Source organism: Mesoplodon bidens (genome assembly GCF_964165515.1).
Source record: "Mesoplodon bidens genome assembly, chromosome: 4".
Taxonomy (NCBI): Eukaryota; Metazoa; Chordata; class Mammalia; order Artiodactyla; family Ziphiidae; genus Mesoplodon; species Mesoplodon bidens.
In genome coordinates this window covers 139,682,646-139,703,108 of record NC_138160.1, presented here as the reverse complement: position 1 = coordinate 139,703,108, position 20,463 = coordinate 139,682,646, and the positions used below count along the sequence as shown (strand labels likewise).

Below are 20,463 nucleotides of genomic sequence, written 5' to 3'. Positions count from 1 at the left end.
AACTCAGTACTCAATATAAATAATATATTAATGCAATATTTTAAAAAATCAAAATGGATGCCAAAAACATCCATGAAAAAAATATCACCAAAATGTTCCTTTGTACGAGTAGATTTTCTTGTATGTAAGTTACACTTCAATGAAATTTCTAAAAATCCATGACTAGCAAAATATACAAATTTAAGTTAAAACATGATCTGACTCTGCACTTGCAGACTCAGCCTCACCTACCTCATTCTGATCCTGGTCCTGCTATATCTAGCCTATAAGCAAGAAAAATAATGATGGTTAATTGAGCACTTACTATGTGCTATGTATTCTAATGAGTCCCAAATAATAGGCTTATTCTTTTTTTTTTTTTTTTTTTTTTTTCTTTTTGCGGTACGCGGGCCTCTCACTGTTGTGGCCTCTCCCGTTGCGGAGCACAGGCTCCGGACGCGCAGGCCCAGCGGCCATGGCTCACGGGCCCAGCCGCTCCGCGGCATATGGGATCCTCCCAGACCGGGGCACGAACCCGTATCCCCTGCATCGGCAGGCGGACTCTCAACCACTGCGCCACCAGGGAGGCCCAATAGGCTTATTCTTTACACCAATCTTATGAGGTGAGAATTTACCTCTTCATCTCCCCATGGCTTTGTAGATAAGGAAAATGAGGCAGAGAGATTAAGTTACTTTCCTAAGGTCACACAGCTAGTAAGTGGCTGAGCCAAAATTTAAACCTTGTCAAGCAGGCTTCTGAGTCCACAGCCACAATGCCACACTGCCTCTCAGCCCTAAAAAAGGCACCTGGGAACCTGAAAAGTTAGCCTCCCAAGGTCCTACAGCTGGACAAAAGTGATGTTCCCTCTATATCATCAGCAAGGACTTCAACCAAGGAGATTGTCCATCCTCTGTGTTACCAGCAGCATCTCAGAATCACCCCCGTGTTACCCCACATTCAAAAATTCAGGGGCAAACTCACTATTAAACATAGCTATCCAGGCTCCCAAATTGCAGGCCTTCTCCAACTCTTGACGAAGAGGTTAATTACGCAAACAAGTGTTTGCATCTGGTTGAGATTTGGAGAAGCCCTCAGAATCACTTTATTTCTAGTGCAGTAAGAAAATAAATTTTAAATGGTTTATCTTTGTGCCATCAAGGTAAATAAGCTTTCAGATCTGTGCTGCCCAACATGGTAGCCCCATGTGGCATTTTAAAGTTAAATTTAAAATAATTAAAATAAATAAAATAAAATTTCAGTCCCTCCATCTTACTGGACACTTTTCAAGTGCTCAAGAGTCATGCACATGTGGCTGGTGGCTACTAGGTTAGATGATGAGGACAGAAAACATTTCCATTTGCTGTGGAGAGTTTGAGTGAAACATAATTTGAAGAAAACCTTCATAAGCTCCCTACTCAGTCTTTACCATCATCCAATATAATATTTTTTTGCAGGTATTTGAACAACTTTTATTTTGAATTTTCCTATGTTTTGTATATACCATAGAAAGTTTGGATAGTTTATATATGGGATGTTTTAGAAGGAACTTTTTAAAAAGACTGAGCATTTTGGATGCAACTAGAGATGATCATACTAAGTGAAATAAGTCAGAAAGAGAAAGACATATCATATGATATCACTTATATGTGGAATCTAAAATATGACACAAATGAACTTATCTATGAAACAGAAACAGACTCGCGGACATAGAAAACAGACTTGTTGCCAAGGGGGAGGGGGAGGGATGGAGTGGGAGGTTCGATTAGCAGATGTAAACTATTATGTATAGAATGGATAAACAACAAGGTCCTACCCTATAGCATAGAAAACTATATTCAATATCTTATGATAAACCGTAATGGAAAAGAATATTTTTAAAAAGAAGATATAGGGGCTTTCCTAGTGGTCCAGTGAGTGGTTAAGACTCCACGCTTCCAATGCAGGGGGGGGCATGGGTTTGATCCCTGGTCGGGGAACTAAGGCCTCTCATGCTGCACAGTGTGGCGAAAAAATAAATCAATAAAAAAGAAGAATATGGGGCTTCCCTGGTGGGGCAGTGGTTGAGAGTCCGCCTGCCGATGCAGGGGACACGGGTTCGTGCTCTGGTCCGGGAAGATCCCACATGCCGCGGAGCGGCTGGGCCCGTGAGCCATGTCCGCTAAGCCTGCGCGTCCGGAGCCTGTGCTCCGCAACGGGAGACGCCACAGCAGTGAGAGGCCCGCATACCGCAAAAAAAAAAAAAAAAAAGAAGAATATGTATACAGTATAACTGAATCACTTTGCTGTACAGCGGAAATGAACACAACATTGTAAATCAACTATACGTCAAAAAAAAAAAAAGATTGAGCATTTAGTCTAACCTCTTTATTTTTTAGGTCCAAGGAAATGAAATGCCATACTCAAGGTAAAACATTTAGTGGCATAGGGGGGGAGTAGAATTAGTCTTACCCTGGATTTATTCTAGCATTCTTCATTCAACTCCTTTGTGCTTGTGCTATCCTGAAAGCAAAGAACTAGATCCCTTTCCATTTGTATTCATGACCTCCTTATTCCAACTATCTTCAGAAGCACTCCTGTCTCCCTAACAGTTTCTCCGACCATTTTTGCGACTGCTACAATTTGTAAAGCATCATTCATTTGCACATTCAAGGTGGCTCAGACTTAAGCAATTATTGGAACAAAGTTTCAATGCACTGGAAACAGTTGAAAGGAGAGTAAGACATCAAATATTAAGAAAATATTAACTCTTTTAGTAGATGGAAAAGTCTCTCTCGGAGAAGAAAAGCAGAAGAGTGCCCATCTTACAGATAGGGAAATTGAGGCTTAAAAAGTGGGAGCGAGTTGCTTGAGTCTCAGAGCAGGATGTGCACAGAGCTGGTCCCAGATTGGCTCCCATCCTGTGTGCCTGGCCATGTCTTGTCCTTCTCTGGCCTTGGGTGTGTCTGTCTGTCCTGGGGGGAGTCTATTTATTGTAAACATTCCTGGGATGGAATGGGGGAGTGGAAAAGGGGGAGAACTCTCCACTCTCACCATGAGCAAGTCATACGGTGGGGAGGGGATGCAGAGGCAGAGTTCCCCTGAGAGTGACTCAAGCCACCATCCCAGGCCACCCTGGCCTTGCTGCCCAGTGCTGGATGATGCTGGGCCCCCAGAGGGACAGGCATTCCATCCCACAGGTCAGGATTTGACTGGAGGAAGGGACACAACTGGACACACTGGCAGAGGGGAAGGGCAGGGAGGGTTTCCTGGAGAAATGTGCCTGGGAGCCAACATTTGGAGGATAAATGAAGAGTCTTAGGAGAGGAATTCCAGGCAGAGAAGACAGCTCAGCTAAAGGCTGGAGAGGTGAACGGGGCCAGATCACGCAGGGAGGCCCTTGGTGGCTAACTCGAGGACATAGCATCCAGGGGAGGCATCTGGGGTCAGAGCTGTGTTGGACCCCAATGTCAGAGCTGGGGTGGGAGGAGAGTCTCGGGGATCACTGGGTCCCATGCCTGACCACTGGGGCAGTTTACGTGGCGCCCAGGGTCACAGATGGACACATCCAGGCCTGTGTGGAGATCCCAGTCCTAGGCTGCCCCCCTCACTTGGGACCCCAGAATGGGCTGGGGTGGACTTCTGGGGTATTCACCAGCAGAGGGAGTTTGGAGTCCTTTCCAGGCAAATAATACCTGCTGATCCCCCATCCCAGCTGTCTACAAGGACAGGCACTAAAAAGCAATCAACCATATACATAACTTAGCAAACAAGGACTAAAGGACTGTAGGAATCAAACCCCTGTTTGATTCCTACAGCATCCCAGGGCCTGGCCAGGGAAGAGGGTCCTAGTCACTGAGAATGGAGAAAGTGTTTAAGACAAGGAATGCTGTTATTGAATGACTGAATGAGTGGTTAGAAGGGGGATGAGAGGTGGCCCCTGTGTCATGCTGTCTGCCCTCATGCAGAGACAGATATTTCTTCCTGGTCATGTCGAGTGTGATCCAGGGTACATATAAGGAGCATATAATATGGGTGGGCGTGGGCTTGACCTGGCTGGAGGGTGGGGGAGATTCACTCAAAGAAGTGCTATTAAAAAAAAAAAAAAGAAGTGCTATTTCAGTGGGCACCAAAGCATCTTTCCAGATAAAGCAGGCAAGAAAGGATGTTCCTGGCAGAGAGCACAGCAAGTGCAAATGTCCAGAGGTGGGCACAATTTAGGGTGCTGGAGGGACAGCGAGGATGGATGCTGATGTAGTTGGAGCAGGGGGAGGGAAGGGAGGATGGAAGGAGATGGGGATGGAGACGTTGGAGGATTTGGACCACACACGGGTGCAGAGCACGGCACAGAATTTTATTTCAAGGGAGGCGTGGTAGGGTTTGGAACAGGGGCAGTCCGTGTTTGGGTTTATGATTCCAATAAGCCCATTTGAGGCTTCTATGGAAAAACGTACTGTTCAGGAGAGAAGTGGATGTTGGGTAGGGCAGCATCGAGTGGAGATGGCGGAGCCTGGGCTAGGGTGGGGCCCAGGGTGCAAGGAAGTGGATGCACTGCACGTATGTTTACAAGGTGGAGCTGAAGGGACCTGCCGCAGGATCAGCTGTGAGTGGAGGTTGGGGAAGGAGTGGAGGCAGGGAGGCCCAAGTCCCTGATGAACGGAGGGGGCTTGGCAGTGGGAGGACCAGGTTGAGGCAGAGGGTAGGGGGTACATCAAGAGACAGGGGCTACTATGTTTGTTTCAGGAGCACTAGGTCTCCAAGGGGGCTGTGGCAGGGACACTGATTCGGGGTCCCAAACATGTGGGTGAAAGCTTTGCAGCCTCCATAGTGCATGGATAGGAGTGGTGCACAGTAGGTCACCGATGATCACTAATGTCACTGATCTGGTTTTATTGCCTGCCCCCCAAGATGGTAAATGCCCCAAGAACAGGTGTTTTTGTCTTGTTCACGGCTGTGTTTCCCTGGCAACCAGAGGAGCTCCACCAATGCTGGGAATCCAGGGAATGACCAATCCAGGGAATGACTGGGTGATGGAACCTGTATGACCGGGGCTGGGATGGGCAGTGGGTCTGTGCCCCAGCCCCTGAGCCCTTGGCCCGTTCCTGTAGCCCCACAGGCAGCAGCCGTTACGCCTCCTCAGGGGAGCTGAGTCAGGGCAGTTCGCAGCTGAGTGAGGACTTCGACCCGGATGAACAGAGCCTACAGGGCTCTGAGCTGGAAGACGAGCGGGACCGGGACTCCTACCACTCCTGCCACAGCTCGGTCAGCTACCACAAGGATTCGCCACGCTGGGACCAGGATGAGGATGAGCTGGATGAGGAGCTGGACGAAGAGCTGGATGAGGACCTGGAGGACTTCTTGGAGGAGGAGGAGGAGCTGCCTGAGGACGAGGAAGAGCTAGAGGACGAGGAGGAGGTGCCGGATGACATCCGAGGCTACACTGAGCGCGAGGAGGTGGCCGTGGCTGAGCCCAAGGACTTCAAGCGTGTCAGTCTTCCACCCGCCACCCCCAAGAAGGAGGACAAGGCCCCAGCCGTGCCCACCGAGGTCCCTGACATAGCCAAGGTGGCCCCTGAGTCAGCCGCCCCTGAGGAGGCACCTGCAGCTGAGCAGGAGCCTCAGCCTGAGCCCCTCAAGGCTGAGGAGAGGTAACAGGAAGGGGTTGAGGGCCTGTCACAAGGTCACAGGGTCAATGGTGCCATGATGGGGTCAGTGTAGACCTGGGGAATGGGGGCAGAGGTTGTCACAGGGTCCTGAGTTTATTGAAGGGATCGGGATGCGTCTAGGAGGTCAGAAGTGGCTCAGTGGGGTCAGAGGGGGTCAAGCAGGGTCATGAAGGAGTCTTAGAGGTTGTGAGGGGCTGGAGGGTTTGCCAGGGTTGGAGAGGTCACAAAAACATCAGAAGAGTTGCAGAGGGGCCAGGAAGGTGGCAAAGGGACCCAGGAGACCTGAAGGTGTCAGAGAGGTGATGGGCATGTGGGAAGGTGGGGGAGGATCACTGAGGCTGGTCAGAGGGTCACAGGTGGGTCATTGTGTCTCCGAAGTGCCAGGGAGGCCATGGAGGGCCCAGCATCACTCGGAGGGTGGAGGGTGGAGGGAGTGCCGGCCTCAGAGCCTCATAAAACCCCTTGCCTCAGTTTCAGGCCACGAGAAGATGAGGAAGGCCAGCAGGGTCAGGACTCCATGTCTAGAGCCAAGGCCAACTGGCTGCGAGCCTTCAACAAAGTGCGGCTGCAGCTGCAGGAGGTGAGTGAAAGCAGCAGTGGGCTCACCCCTAGCCTGGCCGTGCCCAGTGCCCCACCTACCCTCATTTCCCCATTCCTTCCATGCCCCAACCCACTCTGGTCTTTTCCCTGACCCTGCCCACACTAGCCCATGCCACTCATGAGCCACCTGGCCACGCCCACTTGCCACCCCACCCACCACCATGCCTCCACACATCCTGGTTCTTCTATGGCTCCGCCCACCCCAACCTGTTCCCATCCCTGCCTGGCCCTTCCTTAGCCCCACCCACTCCTGCCCTGGCCCCAGCCCCACCATTCCTGGCCCAACCCCTGCCCAATCTGACTCCTCCCTGGCCCTACCCATGCTTGCCTACTCTCCCCTGCAACCAGCTGGCCCCGCCAAGGTCTAGTCCAGCCTCCCCCAGGGCAGCCTGGGATTTCTAAGTGGGGAAGAAGGAGAGGCGAACTGGAACCTAGAGCTGAAATTAAGCTGAGGTCATGGCTATGGCCAAGTTCAGCGGCCAGGTTCGTGCATAGGGATAGAGGTTAGTGATAGGGTTATAGGTCAGGGTTAGGGCAGCAGTCAAAGATCAGAGTTCAGGGTTAGACTTGGTGATAGGGGAAGAAGTCAGTGCTTGGGCTCACAATGGGTGTCAGAGTTGGGGTTTGGGAAAGGTCTGAGATCTGGTCAGTATTGCAGAAGAAATTAGGTGAAAAATAGAATTAACATCTGGGTCAGGATGACTGTTCAGATGGGCAGCAGGAATGAGGCCGTTCATTCACTCAACCTGCTCTGGGCTGGACACCAAGCAGTGTTATTATCCAGGGTAACCCTCCAAACTGGGGTGAGGCTGGCAGGAGGAGATCCTAAACAGACTCCCAAAGTCTTAGACCTTCAATTATCAGAGCCACAAAAGTTTCAAATCAAATTTCTTATCAGTTGTACAGTAGAATTTTCTTTTACTATACAGTCTCATGGTTCTAGATTCAAACAGTAGAAGAAAATATACTGTGAAAGTCTGTTGAATAACTTTCACTAAGTCAACAAATTAAATGAAAAAGACAGCAACTACCCTTGTAATGGAACTAGCGATATAACAAGAAAAATAAACCTGAGCAGGATCTCTGGGTTTCATAGAGGGGGCATAAAACTAATCCAAGGCAATCAGGAAGACTCACTGGAGGAGGTGACACTTAAAGTGAAGTGATATCCAAAATACTTAAACAATATTTCAGAAGACGGTGTCAGACCCATCTCCCTGTCCCCCCCCCACCATGCCACCCTTTAGTTGCATGGTAGGGGGTGTTGACTCTGGGTCCACACTGAGACCTGAATGATAGATGGAGGCTGTTCGGGTGCAGAAGGTGGGAGAGCATATATACAGGTGGCACCGCTCAGGCAAAGGTCCTGGGGCATGAGATCAGATAATCAGGTGAGGCAGGGGGAGTTTAGTGAGTGATAGGATCTTATGAGTATTGAGCCAGCCCCTAAGAATCGCAGGACTATAGAGCACGAGCTCTTGTTCGAGATGATGCTAACAAATTCCCAATTTTGACAGACAAGGAGACTAAAGTTCACTGAGGTTGGTGTCAGAGAGTATCTCCTTTCTTCTCATTTTACAGATGGACAAACTGAGGCCCAGAAAAAGCCAGTGGGCTCCCTAAGGACACACAGTGAGGACTAGGACCCAGGCCTCCTGACTCCCAAAGGGGAGACAGCTGTGGGTGTGGTACATGTGCTGCCCTGGGAAGGGGCAGCCACACTGACCATATCCGTCTTCTGTCCTGCAGGCCCGGGGAGAAGGAGAGATGTCCAAATCCCTGTGGTTCAAAGGCGGGTGAGTATCAGATCTTGGGGGTGAGGGAGAGGAAGTTTTGAACCCAGAGCCTGAGACTGGTTTGCACCATAACCTCAGCCCAGCCAGGGCAGGGAGAGATTCCATTTAGACAGGGAACAGATTGCACATGAGTGAAATAATGTAGCCACTGTAATAAGGCACTCATGACAAGAAGGAGCCAAAGATAGTAACACATTGAATCCTCACAACAAACCCATGGGGGGCCCACTACCCCTATTTTACAGATGGAGAAACAGTCCAGAGAGGCCTTGCTCAAGCCACTCATATAATTCAAGAACATTTCCCCCTAGAGATAAATGTAAGGTAAAGAAGAAACCCATTTCCTGCACAATACATCTGCAACCCTGGAGTGAATTTTTTGCTTTGATTCTGCTTTTACATTTCTCAGATTATTGCTACAGTTGCTGGCTGTTTCATAATGATAGTTGTTGGTCTTACATGGAGCATTTGTCATATCTAATTTCTTAAGTTATTGCTTTTCCAGGGTGTTTTTTCAGCACTTGTGTGGTGAGGTTAGAGGATGCAAAAGATATTTGTAAATTACACTAATGTTTTAAATAACAGCTGGAGAGTGACTGCCTTCCCTTGTACATCCTTTTCAAACAGAGGCAGGGACACAGGAGCTGTGACTCCCAGATGGGCAAGTGTCCTGTGTGGGGAGCCCTGGAAGTGGGGTCTGAGATGGGGGCTCCTGTGTGCATGATTTATACAGGAAGCACTCTCAGGAAAAGCCTGTGAGAGCTTCCTTGGTAGCGCAGTGGTTAAGAATCCGCCTGCCAATGCAGGGGACACGGGTTCAAGCCCTGGTCCCGGAAGATCCCACAGGCTGCGGAGCAACTAAGCCCATGCGCCACAGCTACTGAAACCCACGTGCCTAGAGCCCGTGCTCTGCAACAAGAGAAGCCACCACAATGAGAAGCCCGCGCACCGCTACAAAGAGTAGCCCCCGTTTCCCGCAACTAGAGAGAGCCCACGCACAGTAACGAAGACCCAACGCAGCCAAAAATAAATAAATAAACATATAGGGCTTCCCTGGTGGTGCAGTGGTTGAGAATCTGCCTGCTGATGAAGGGGACACGGGTTCGAGCCCTGGTCTGGGAGGATCCCACATGCCGTGGAGCAACTAGGCCCGTGAGCCACAACTACTGAGTCTGCACGTCTGGAGCCTGTGCTCCGCAACAAGAGAGGCCGCGATAGTGAGAGGCCCGCACACCGCGATGAAGAGTGGCCCCCGCTTGCCACAACTAGAGAAAGCCCTCGCACAGAAACGAAGACCCAACACAGCAAAAATGAATAAATAAATTAATAAACTCCTACCCCCAACATCAAAAATAAATAAATAAATAAACTTATAAAAAAGAAAAGAAAAGCCTGTGAGGCAGGCGGGACCAGGTAGGAGAAACAGCCAAGCAGAGAGGTAGTTCAGGAGTCACCAAGCCTCTGCCTGATCCTGCAGGGAGCGCTGGAGCATGACTAACACCCCAGGGCTTGTCCAGAGTCACTGACTGCCAGGCATCACTCTCATTGGCCTATGAGAACTTTCTGGAGAGGAGCCACACCTGAACCCTCTCTGGGAACACCTGCACCTCTCAGTAAAGTAGATTTGGACAGACCACCGCAGCATCTGCCACAGCCCTCATTCTGATTAGCCAGCTACAGCAAAGCTGCCAAGAGGCAACAAATACAATTTCCAGTTCCCTCTTTCTCATGGGCTTTGAAATCACTTCTTCCAGGATAGACTTTAAATATACACAAATATTTCCAATTTTGAGCATAAAGAAAGATTTCATTGATATTTTATCATATTATTTAGATTTGCCTTAATTCAAATTTTCATTAAACGTGGGCAACTGTATCATCTCCCCATTTCTCAGATGAGGAAGTTGAGGCCCAGTGTCTTCATTTCTTAGGGCTGCCATAACAAACTACCACAAATGGAGGGCTTAAAACAACAAAAATGTATCTTCTCGCAGTTCTTGGAGGCCAGAATTCCAAAACCAAGGTGTTGGCAGGGCCACACTCCCTCTGACTTCTGTAGGAGAGAATCCTTCCTTGTCTTTCTAGCTGCTGGTAGTTGTTGGCAATCCTTGGTATTCCTTGGATTGTAAACGAGTCACTCCAATCTCTGCTTCTACTATCACGCCACTGCCTTCTCCCTGTGTCTCTCTTCTCATAAAGACACCACTCATATTGGATTAGGAGCCCATCCTACTCTAGTATGAGCTTGTCTTAACTAATTACATCTGCAATGACTCTATTTCCAAATAAGGTCACATTCTGAGGTACTGGGGGTTAGGACTTCAATGTATCTTTTCGGGGGACACAATTCAACTCTTAATACCTGGGGAGATCAGGTGTCCTGCCCAGGCCTCGGGAGATGTCTGCTGGAGGAAGGGGAACTTCCCTGGGCCCTTGACGTCCCTGGGTGTGTCTTGCAGCCCTGGCGGTGGTCTCATCATCATCGACAGCATGCCAGACATCCGCAAGAGGAAGCCTATCCCCCTCGTGAGCGACCTGGTGAGCGCCTGTGCCCTCCCCTGCCCAAGCAGAGCAGCCCTGCTACAAGCAGTGTACAACCTGTACAACTGCCCGTGGCAGAACTGGGGCTGGGGACTGGCAAGGCATTCTCTGGGACTAATGTGATCTAATTTCTACCCTGCGTGCTACGTGGACACTGCGTGGACACTTCAGGCCATGGTGAGTGATGGCAGCCCAGGCCCTTGAATCTCCTCCCGAGACCCCTGCCCCCGACTGGGATCTTCCAAGTGGTCCCCATCCCATGGGTTCTGGGGAGGGGACCTTGCCATGTCCAACAGTTCATGGGTCGGGAAGACAGCAGGTGACTCCTCACCTTGTTTCATGGCCTGGCTGGTGGTTTTGCTCTGTGGCTGTTGACCATGGCCAAGTGCAGTTCCCCAGTCTGGTCCATGGTGGTGGGGAATGGGTGAGTCAGAGGTGTGGGGCTGCTCCCTTTCCAGGGCCTCTTCTAACCTGGAGCTTCTGTCACCTCCCAATTCTTTTCTGGTTCTGCTCCCGCTGCTGTGACCTGTTTCTTATTTGTGGCTGTGGCTTGAATCCGTGGCTGGCGGCCCCAAACCATGGCTGGGGATTCTGCTCGCGGTGACAACCTCCCGGGTGCCAATCGATCCCTCTGACTCCCTTGGTGACTTCCCTATTCCAGTCTCTGGTGCAGTCCAGAAAAGCAGGCATCACCTCGGCCTTGGCATCCAGCACTTTGAACAACGAAGAGCTGGTGCGTGGGGCACTTCCCCTTCCCCAGCTTGGAGGGCGGGGCTGGGGGGGCTCCTGGAGGAAAGGAAGGGGATGGGGCAGAGACAGGCACTCCTCGCTTTCCAGAATTCCGACAACGCAGCCGTCAGCGAGCACAGTCTGTGCACAGGAACCCGTGGATTCCGACAGTGTGGGGCGGGGGACGGACCGGGACTTTACCATACTCAGAACGGGGCGGGGGAGGGATGAGGGCGGGGCAAGCCAGTGCCCCCAGGTTAAGGCTCTACGCCCATGTCGCATGCCCTCCCTCCCCGCAGAAAAACCACGTTTACAAGAAGACCTTGCAAGCCTTAATCTACCCCATCTCGTGCACGACGCCGCACAACTTCGAGGTGTGGACGGCCACCACACCCACCTATTGCTACGAGTGTGAGGGGCTATTGTGGGGCATCGCGCGGCAGGGTATGCGCTGTACCGAGTGCGGTGTCAAGTGCCACGAGAAGTGCCAGGACCTGCTCAACGCAGACTGTCTGCAGCGTGAGTGTCGTGCTCCCGCTGGAGCGGAGACGGAGGGGCAGGACAGTTAATGGTTAGGGGGCGGGGCTCTGACGAGGAGGAGGGGGCGGGACAGGGGCGGGGCCGTGGGACGGGATGGGAGCGACAGGAGGGGAAAGGAGAAGTGAGAGGGGTCCTAGAGGGGTGGGACGGGACTCAGGGAGGAGCTAAACTGTTCAAGGGACGGGCTTAATGGGAGGCAGCGGCTTCCACGGAGAAAAATAGGGTTAGGGTTAGGGTTAGTTCAGAGGTGGGAGGGGGCTCAAGTTGGGGAGAGGAGTCCGAGGAGGGGAGGGGCTTGGAGAGGGCAGGGTGTCGGAGGGGAAGGGGACTCACGCGGACTGGAGGGGCTAAGACGGGGGTGGGAACTTTAGGGGGAAAGGCCTGGTTGGGGGAGGATTCAGAGAGCAGGAAGGAGCTCTGGCAGCTCTAGCTTTGGGGGGATGATTCACCTGAACCCCGTGTCCGTGACAGCAGATGAGGAAGCCCTGGAGTGGGGATCAGGGTTCTCGCTCCTGGGACGGAGTGCTCTTTGTACAGTGACGGCTGTCTTTGTGCGCAGGGGCGGCGGAGAAGAGCTCCAAGCACGGGGCGGAGGACCGGACGCAGAACATCATCATGGTGCTCAAGGACCGCATGAAGATCCGGGAGCGCAACAAGCCCGAGATCTTCGAGCTCATCCAGGAGATCTTCGCGGTGACCAAGACCGCGCACACGCAGCAGATGAAGGCCGTCAAGCAGAGCGTGCTGGATGGAACGTCCAAGTGGTCGGCCAAGATCAGCATCACTGGTGAGGCCGCGGGGGGGAGGGGGAGGGACGGCCACGGGGGTCCCTTCTTCTCGGCCCCCTGTGCTCCCTCCCACGCCCCTTCCTTCCCTTTGCTGCACGTATCTGAGCGTCCCCGTGACTTTCTCATGTCGGTGTATATGCGTTTGTGCCCACAGCCTGGGCATATATGCCTCCAAACGTGTTTGCATGAAACTATCTGGGTGCATCTCGCTTGGTAGCCTCCAGAACCTGACCTCAAGGAGAGGAGTTGAGGGCACACAGTTTATCTGGGAAGTGAACCCAGGAAGCCACCAGGGGTATTGGAAAGTGAGACCAGGAGGGAACAAGCCCTACCCAGGGTGCCACCGAGCAGGCGAAGCAGTGGACACCTAGGACCACTGGGGGACGTTATTGACCTCCCAGGGCTGAGAGGTCCTTCCCAGGGGTGGGGGCCTTGTGGTGTTTATCCATTCCTCATCATCATTGGGATTTCCCTGAAAACAGACTCCAAGATGAGGATTTCGGGGCAGATGGGTATCCAGGAAGTGGTCCCAGGGAGTGCCATTGGGAGGTGGAGACATGAGTTTGAGAGCCGGGAGGTAAAGAGCCCTACGGAGGATGCCAATGAGTAGGTCATACAGTGGGCAACTGGGGGCTCAATCCTGCTGGGGACCTTAGGGGGACATTGTAGAGCACCACCCCAGGGGTGACCCTGGGGCACCTTCATATTCTTCATTGGGTGAGGGTTCCCTGGATGTTAACTCTAGCAAGCCGAGCATGCCCAGTGGGTGTGTCCATGGGCTCCTGTGGCCAGAACAAAGCCCTCAGTCCTTGTCACAGGCATTCCCTGTGGAGCCTGTGACAGTGTCTGTTCTTGGCATGCCTTGCTCCTTGAGCCCACATTTATATTTGTTTTGTGTGTCTTCCAGTGGTCTGTGCCCAGGGCTTGCAGGCAAAGGACAAGACAGGATCCAGTGACCCCTACGTCACCGTCCAGGTCGGGAAGACCAAGAAACGGACAAAAACCATCTATGGAAACCTGAACCCCGTGTGGGAGGAGAACTTCCACTTGTAAGTGTCTGGCTGGGCCCCCAGCCCCCTATATGGAGCTCCTTGTTGGAGCAGCTGAAGGGTGGCCTTCAAACACCTGCCCTGGGACTTCCCTGGTGGTCCAGTGGTTAAGACTCCATGCTCCCAATGCAGGGGGCCTGGGTTCCATCCCTGGTCAGGGAACTAGATCCCGCATGTGACACCTAAAGATCCCGCACACAGCAAAGAAGATCCTGCATGCCGCAGCCCGGCACAGACCAAAAAAAAAAGCCCCCTGCCCCAACCTCTTCTTCCCCCCTGCAGTGAATGTCACAACTCCTCGGACCGAATCAAGGTGCGTGTCTGGGATGAGGACGATGACATCAAATCTCGCGTGAAGCAGCGGTTCAAGAGGGAATCCGATGACTTCCTGGGGCAGACGATCATCGAGGTGCGGACACTCAGTGGCGAGATGGACGTGTGGTACAACCTGGGTGAGCAAGGGTGGGGTTCTGCAGGGGAGAGGGGAGGGGGTCCAGGGGAGCCAACCAAAGTGGGGAGCCCAGCTGGAGGGGAGAGACAGTGTCAGCAGGAGTTAATCTAGAAGCCCAGTCTAACAGAGGAGGCAGAGTCTGTGAGCCCAGTCTGATGGGGCCAGGAAGCACCAGGCTGAGACGGTGAGCAGAACCCAGGACTCTCTTATTTCGGTGTGGGAGAGTGAGGGAGGGACAGACTCTCCATATCTCATTCTGATGGGGAAGGCAGGAAGCAAGACCTGAGGATCCTAGTGTAAGGAGAGAGACACAGACCCAGGAATCTAACCTAAGAAAGGAGATTGAACTTTGAGAATCCAGTCTAAGGGAAGAGGTAGAGTTTGGGATTCCTAATCTGAGAGGGGAGCTACAGACCCAAGAGCCCTGTCTAAGAATGATGAGTAGAATCTGTGAGCCCAGTCTGAGGGCAAAGGAAGAGCCCAGTCTGAGAGGGGTGAGCAGAGTCTAGAAACTTCTTAGTTTGGTTAGAGGAAATCTAGATATCCTATTCTGATGAGGGAAGCAGGAAGCAAGACCTGGGGATCCTAGTCTGAGGAAAGAGGCACAGACCCAGGAATCCTGTCTCAGAAGATGGGTAGACTCCGGGGACCTTGATTTGATGGGGGTGGCAGAGTCTGGGAGCACAGCCTGGGGAAGAAGCGAGGCTCCTAGTCTAAAGAGGGAGATGCAGACCAAGGAAATTAATCTGAGTGAGGAAGCAAGATCTGGGATCCTAGTGAGATGGGAGAGACAGGGCCTAAGAATTCTAGTCTAATGGGGGAGACACAAGTCTAGGAAGCCAATCTGAGGAGAAACACCTAGGCCTTAATTCAGGGAGTCTGACAGGGCTGCAGTTACGCATATGTTAAAATAGTCCAGGGCTATATTGGGAAGTTCTGACACTGCCATCCCTTTCCGCCCTGCAGACAAGCGGACTGACAAATCTGCTGTGTCGGGTGCCATCCGGCTACACATCAGTGTGGAGATCAAAGGCGAGGAGAAGGTGGCCCCCTACCACGTCCAGTATACCTGTTTGCACGAGGTGAGGCCCACTGCTCCACCCTGCATTTGAAGTTCACCTTTGTCTCCCACGTTACCTCCACTCACCATTCCTGCCTGCCTACCTCCTCCTTCCTCTTTCTGACCACACCATTCGCATTCCCCTGGGCCTCTGAGACTGTCCCCTATGCCATTCTCTGTGCTTAGAAAACTCCTCCCCGTCAATCAGTGTCCAGCTTCAGGGCCCCCTCCTCTAGAAGCCCTCCGTGACCTCCAGGCAGACTCTCACTACAGAGATCCAGGTCTTCCAACTGTCCCAGTCCTGAACACTCGGGGTTAGGTTTTTGTGTGCCTGGGTTTGTCTCTTCCAGCTACCTAGGGGTTCCTGGAGAGAACTCAGTATGCTGAATGAATAAATGATTGGATGAATGAGTATTGAGCAAATAAAGAATGGGTGGAAAGATGAAAGGATGGATGGATGGATGTGTGCTTGATCTATTGGAAGTATAGATGAGTTGGATGCATGAATTGGGGATAGTTGGATAGATGGATGGGTGAATAAATGGATGGACAGATAGATGAAGGATGGAAGGATGGATGGATAAATTGATGGGTGGATAGATAGGTGATGGATGGATGGTTGAATGGGTTGATAAGTTAGATGGACAGATTAAGCTGTGGGTAGTAGATGGGATAGATGGGCATGTGGTTGAATTACTAGACAGAAGGATGAGTGGATAGGTGAATTTGGGGGTAGTTGGTATGGTGGGTAAGTAGGTTGGTGGATAGATGGATGGATGGAAGAAAGGGTGGGTGGATGGATGTATAGTTGAACCATCCACAGATGTATGGATGGGAGAATTTTGGAGTAGTAGGATAGGTGGATGGATGAGTAGATGCATGGACAGATGGATGATGGATGGGTGGATTGATGGTTGATTGGATAGAAGGATGAATTATTGGATGGACAGGTGAAGTTGCGGGTAAATGTATGGGATGGATGGATGTGTGGTTGAGTTACTGAAAGAATGGATAAAGTGAACAGGTGGATTTTTGGTAGTTGGATTGATGGGTAAGGGAGTAGATGGTTACAGGAATGGGTGGGTAGATGGGTGGATGGACAGATGGACGGATGGATGGGTGTGTAGTTGAACTATTGGGAGGATGGATGAGGGATAGCTGAAATCTGAGGTACTTGGATGGATGGACGGGTGGTGGACAGCTGAAAGGGTAGATGAATGAATTAATGAATAAATAGATAGATGGATGATGTAAACTGCCCTATACTTGGGATCTCTGACCCCCGGTGTCCCCTTGCACTCTCTATGACACCTTCTCCCTTGTGGTGGCAGAACCTGTTCCACTTCGTGACAGACGTGCAGAACAACGGGGTCGTGAAGATCCCAGATGCCAAGGGTGACGACGCCTGGAAAGTTTACTATGATGAGACAGCCCAGGAGATTGTGGATGAGTTTGCCATGCGCTATGGCGTCGAGTCCATCTACCAAGCCATGACGTAAGGCTGCAGGCTGTGGTGGACATGAGGATGAGGTGCAGGAAACTGGGGGGAGGGGTGGTTACCAAGTGGACACTGGCAAATCTGGGGTGGAAGGGATTCTTGGGAGGAGGAGCCAGAGAGGAAGTGAGTGTGGTGGGGGTTATGTAATTTCCCTGGAGGTTAGACAAGTGCCATTGCTGGGGGCTAGAGTGACAAGGATGAGAGCTGGAGATAAGAGGCAGAGATAGGGCAATTCAGAGAGGAGACAAACTCAGAGGACAGAATCAAGCAGAGGAAAAGGAGACAGTTTGGGGGCTTGTGAGGGCTGTCTTAGAGGCATTCTGGGAGCTGGACACCAGACCCAGTGCTTCCCATTCCCTCCTACCAGCCACTTTGCCTGCCTCTCCTCCAAGTACATGTGTCCTGGGGTCCCTGCCGTCATGAGCACCCTGCTTGCCAACATCAACGCCTATTACGCGCACACCACCGCCTCCACCAACGTGTCTGCCTCTGACCGCTTCGCAGCCTCCAACTTTGGGGTCAGTCCCAGGGGCAGGGGCCTGGAGATGAGGGAGAGCTTGACTCTGTGCTGTTCACACCTCGTGTGATTTCCAGATCCCCAATCTGGACCTGACTTGCTGTGTGACACTGCACTAGTCACTTCCCCTCTCTGAGCCTCATTTTACCCCTCTGTTGAATGGATGTTATGAGGGGTCAGTTCAACAACGGATGGGGTACACTTAACGTATAGCAACCACTTAGCCAATGTGGCAGCCACCTTTAGTTGCTACACTTGATCCCCAAGTCCCTGCTTTCATCCAGCCTTCTCCTCCTCCTCTGCCTCCTCAGAAAGAACGCTTTGTGAAGCTCCTGGACCAGCTGCATAACTCCTTGCGGATTGACCTCTCCATGTATCGGGTGAGAAGAGCATGCATGATGGTTTGCTCACCCCATGCATGTGTGTGCCTGGAGGGGACACCTGCCAGCAGGCATGCACATGGGAGGACCCATCTTAACACGTAGAATGTGTTCCTCTGACACATGTACACGTATGTGGGCAGCACCTGCCCAAAAAGTTTGGTGTATCCAAGCAGACAACCCCAGTTACTTCAAGGTGTTCTCAATGACCCCTAACACACCTCCTGAAAGTTGGAGGCTCTTGTGTCTCCCCTAAAACGCTGTCTCCCATCATCCCCCGGCCTTCTTCCATAACCCCACCTCTCTTCTCCCTTCCATAGAATAACTTCCCAGCCAGCAGCCCAGAGAGACTCCAGGACCTCAAATCCACGGTGGATCTTCTCACCAGCATCACCTTCTTTCGGATGAAGGTTGGTAAGGGGACCCAGTTCCATTAGCTCTCCAAGGAGTATACTCCGGGTCTGTTAGCTCCTAAATGAGTAACATTTCTTCTGGAAAGCAGTGCCCTTTCTCAGTGACCCTCTGCTTTCACATTGCTACAACATTTCCTTAAAACCAGCTCCACTTGTAGCCACTTCCTGGGTACCTCCTGTCCCAACTGTGTACACCCATGCATATCTCACTTCCTCCTGCCAGGTGCAAGAACTGCAGAGCCCACCCCGAGCCAGCCAGGTGGTGAAGGACTGTGTGAAGGCCTGCCTCAACTCCACTTATGAATACATCTTCAACAATTGTCATGAACTCTACAGTCGAGAGTACCAGACTGACCCGGTGAGGACCCCAGATAAGGCAGAAGGGACTAGGGAACTCCAACCAGACCCTAGTCCAAGTCCCACATCTGCCCCTTCCCAAGTGATTTAACCATTCTGGGCCTCAGTATCTCCCTCTGTAAAATGGGGTCATAAACCCACATCTCAGGATTAAGGAGGAGATTCAATGAGATATAAGCTTCAGATGAAACATAGTTAAGTGCTTAGCACCTGGTACACAGTAGGAGCTCAATAAATTTGGTTTTAGTTAAACTTAGTTGAGTCCGGCATAATACAATGTGCCTAGAATAGAGTCCCAGTTCAATAAATATTGAGTTGAATTGAATTTCTTCAGTTCAGTCTTGAACTCAATTTATTTGAGATCTTTCAACATGTCGTTTACATATATAATGTCCCAGGATTGTCAGTAAGGTTTCCAGGAGCTTATACTCTATTAGGAGGGAAAAATGTATAAATTGGGAATTTACAACCCGGGGTGATTAGCACTGGGATGGAGGAATTGCAAGAGGCTGTGGGAGCTGAGCCCCTTCCTCAGCTTGGGCTTCAGATAGGGGATAACACATAAGCTGAACTCAGTTCAATTTTATTTCATTCTGTTCATTTATATTCAGTTGAGTTGAAATCAAATTACTCTTAACTGAAGAACTGGGTTGAGATGAAGTAGATTAAACTGGGCTGGGTTTAGTTCAACTATGATCAGTTTAGATCTATTTATTTCTGTTTGCTTGACTTCAGTTAAAATTGCTCTAGGCTGGGGCTTCCCTGGTGGCGCAGTGGTTGAGAATCTGCCTGCCAATGCAGGGGACAGGGGTTTGAGCCCTGGTCTGGGAAGATCCCACATGCCGCGGAGCAACTAGCCCCCTGAGCCACAAATACTGAGCCTGTGTGTCTGGAGCCTGTGCTCAGCAACGAGAGGCCGCGATAGTGAGAGGCCCGTGCACCGCGATGAGGAGTGGCCCCCACTTGCCGCAACTAGAGAAAGCCCTCGCACAGAAACGAAGAGCCAACACAGCCATAAATAAATAAATAAATTTTTTTTAAAAAAAGCAAAATTCCTTTAAAAAAATAAATGAAAAAAAAAAAGGTACACGTTCCAAAAAAAAAAAAAATTGCTCTAGTCTAATTTGTGAGCATCACTGAGTTGGACTGAGTTGACTTTAACTGAGTAAAAATGTATTCATCTCCATTCAGTTTACTTGAATTGAAATTGTTCTTGACTGGGTTGAGTTGGCTTGAGTTAGGATGAGCTAGGTTGTTGGATTAGGTACCGTTGAGTTCAACTGAGTTTGGTTGAGTTGGACTTATTTCAGTTGAGTTTAACTACTTTCATTTCCATTGATTAATAACTAAAGCTGGATTGAGGTGGCCTGAGTATGTTAGGTTGAGATAAGTAGGTGGAGTTGGATTGGGTTGACTTGGGTTGAGTTGAACTAGATTACGTTGGGTTGGGTTGAGTTCAAGGTGATTTATTTCCGTTATTTTGATTTAGATTGATCTTGATCTTGAACAAGTTGATTAGGTTCAATCCAATTGGGTTCATTTGAGTTTAATTCAATCCAGTTAAGTTTAATTCCACTAATTCAGTGTAATTGTTCCAGTTCCACTGAATTAACTCTGAAAACTGCCATCTGTTAAGCTAAGTGGTCCTGATTTGCATTCATTTCAGTTCTGTTTGGTTTAGCAGGCTTGAGTTTGTTCAACTAAATTCAGTTCCATTCAGTTTTATGAGTTGAGCCTAATTAAGCTTCGTTGAGCTGTGTGGACATGAGCTCTGTTGGGGCCAGTGTATGTGAGTTTAGTTCCTTTTCATGCAGACCTCACACCCGAAACTTACATATGTTAATGGGGCCCTTCCTCACTAACTTCCTGGCCCTCAATAATGAAATGTCTGAGCTCCCCACCCCTGGATGCTTTGTGGCCAACATCCCTACTGTTCTTTCCAGGCCAAGAAGGGGGAAGTTCCCCCAGAGGAACAGGGCCCCAGCATCAAGAACCTCGACTTCTGGTCCAAGCTGATCACTCTCATAGTGTCCATCATTGAGGAAGACAAGAATTCCTACACTCCCTGCCTCAACCAGTGAGTTCTGTGTCTGTGCAGTTAATTATCTGGAGGTCGTCATGA

General features: G+C 50.7%; 1 protein-coding gene across 1 annotated transcript in view; it reads left to right on the top strand.

Annotated features, from left to right (window-relative positions):
- The window catches only part of UNC13A (unc-13 homolog A), a gene marked incomplete at both ends in the record, with an annotated part of 57,954 nt that overhangs the window by 17,385 nt on the left and 20,106 nt on the right, over nucleotides 1-20,463 (top strand). The window contains 16 exons of the mRNA XM_081232644.1: nucleotides 5,065-5,604; nucleotides 6,094-6,202; nucleotides 7,972-8,018; nucleotides 10,478-10,556; nucleotides 11,221-11,292; nucleotides 11,588-11,807; nucleotides 12,388-12,615; nucleotides 13,524-13,665; nucleotides 13,948-14,117; nucleotides 15,083-15,198; nucleotides 16,508-16,671; nucleotides 17,042-17,192; nucleotides 17,503-17,571; nucleotides 17,892-17,981; nucleotides 18,208-18,342; nucleotides 20,285-20,418. Of these exons, the coding sequence (XP_081088770.1) occupies nucleotides 5,065-5,604; nucleotides 6,094-6,202; nucleotides 7,972-8,018; nucleotides 10,478-10,556; nucleotides 11,221-11,292; nucleotides 11,588-11,807; nucleotides 12,388-12,615; nucleotides 13,524-13,665; nucleotides 13,948-14,117; nucleotides 15,083-15,198; nucleotides 16,508-16,671; nucleotides 17,042-17,192; nucleotides 17,503-17,571; nucleotides 17,892-17,981; nucleotides 18,208-18,342; nucleotides 20,285-20,418 (2,466 nt within the window). The remainder of the gene's footprint in view (nucleotides 1-5,064; nucleotides 5,605-6,093; nucleotides 6,203-7,971; nucleotides 8,019-10,477; nucleotides 10,557-11,220; nucleotides 11,293-11,587; nucleotides 11,808-12,387; nucleotides 12,616-13,523; nucleotides 13,666-13,947; nucleotides 14,118-15,082; nucleotides 15,199-16,507; nucleotides 16,672-17,041; nucleotides 17,193-17,502; nucleotides 17,572-17,891; nucleotides 17,982-18,207; nucleotides 18,343-20,284; nucleotides 20,419-20,463) is intronic.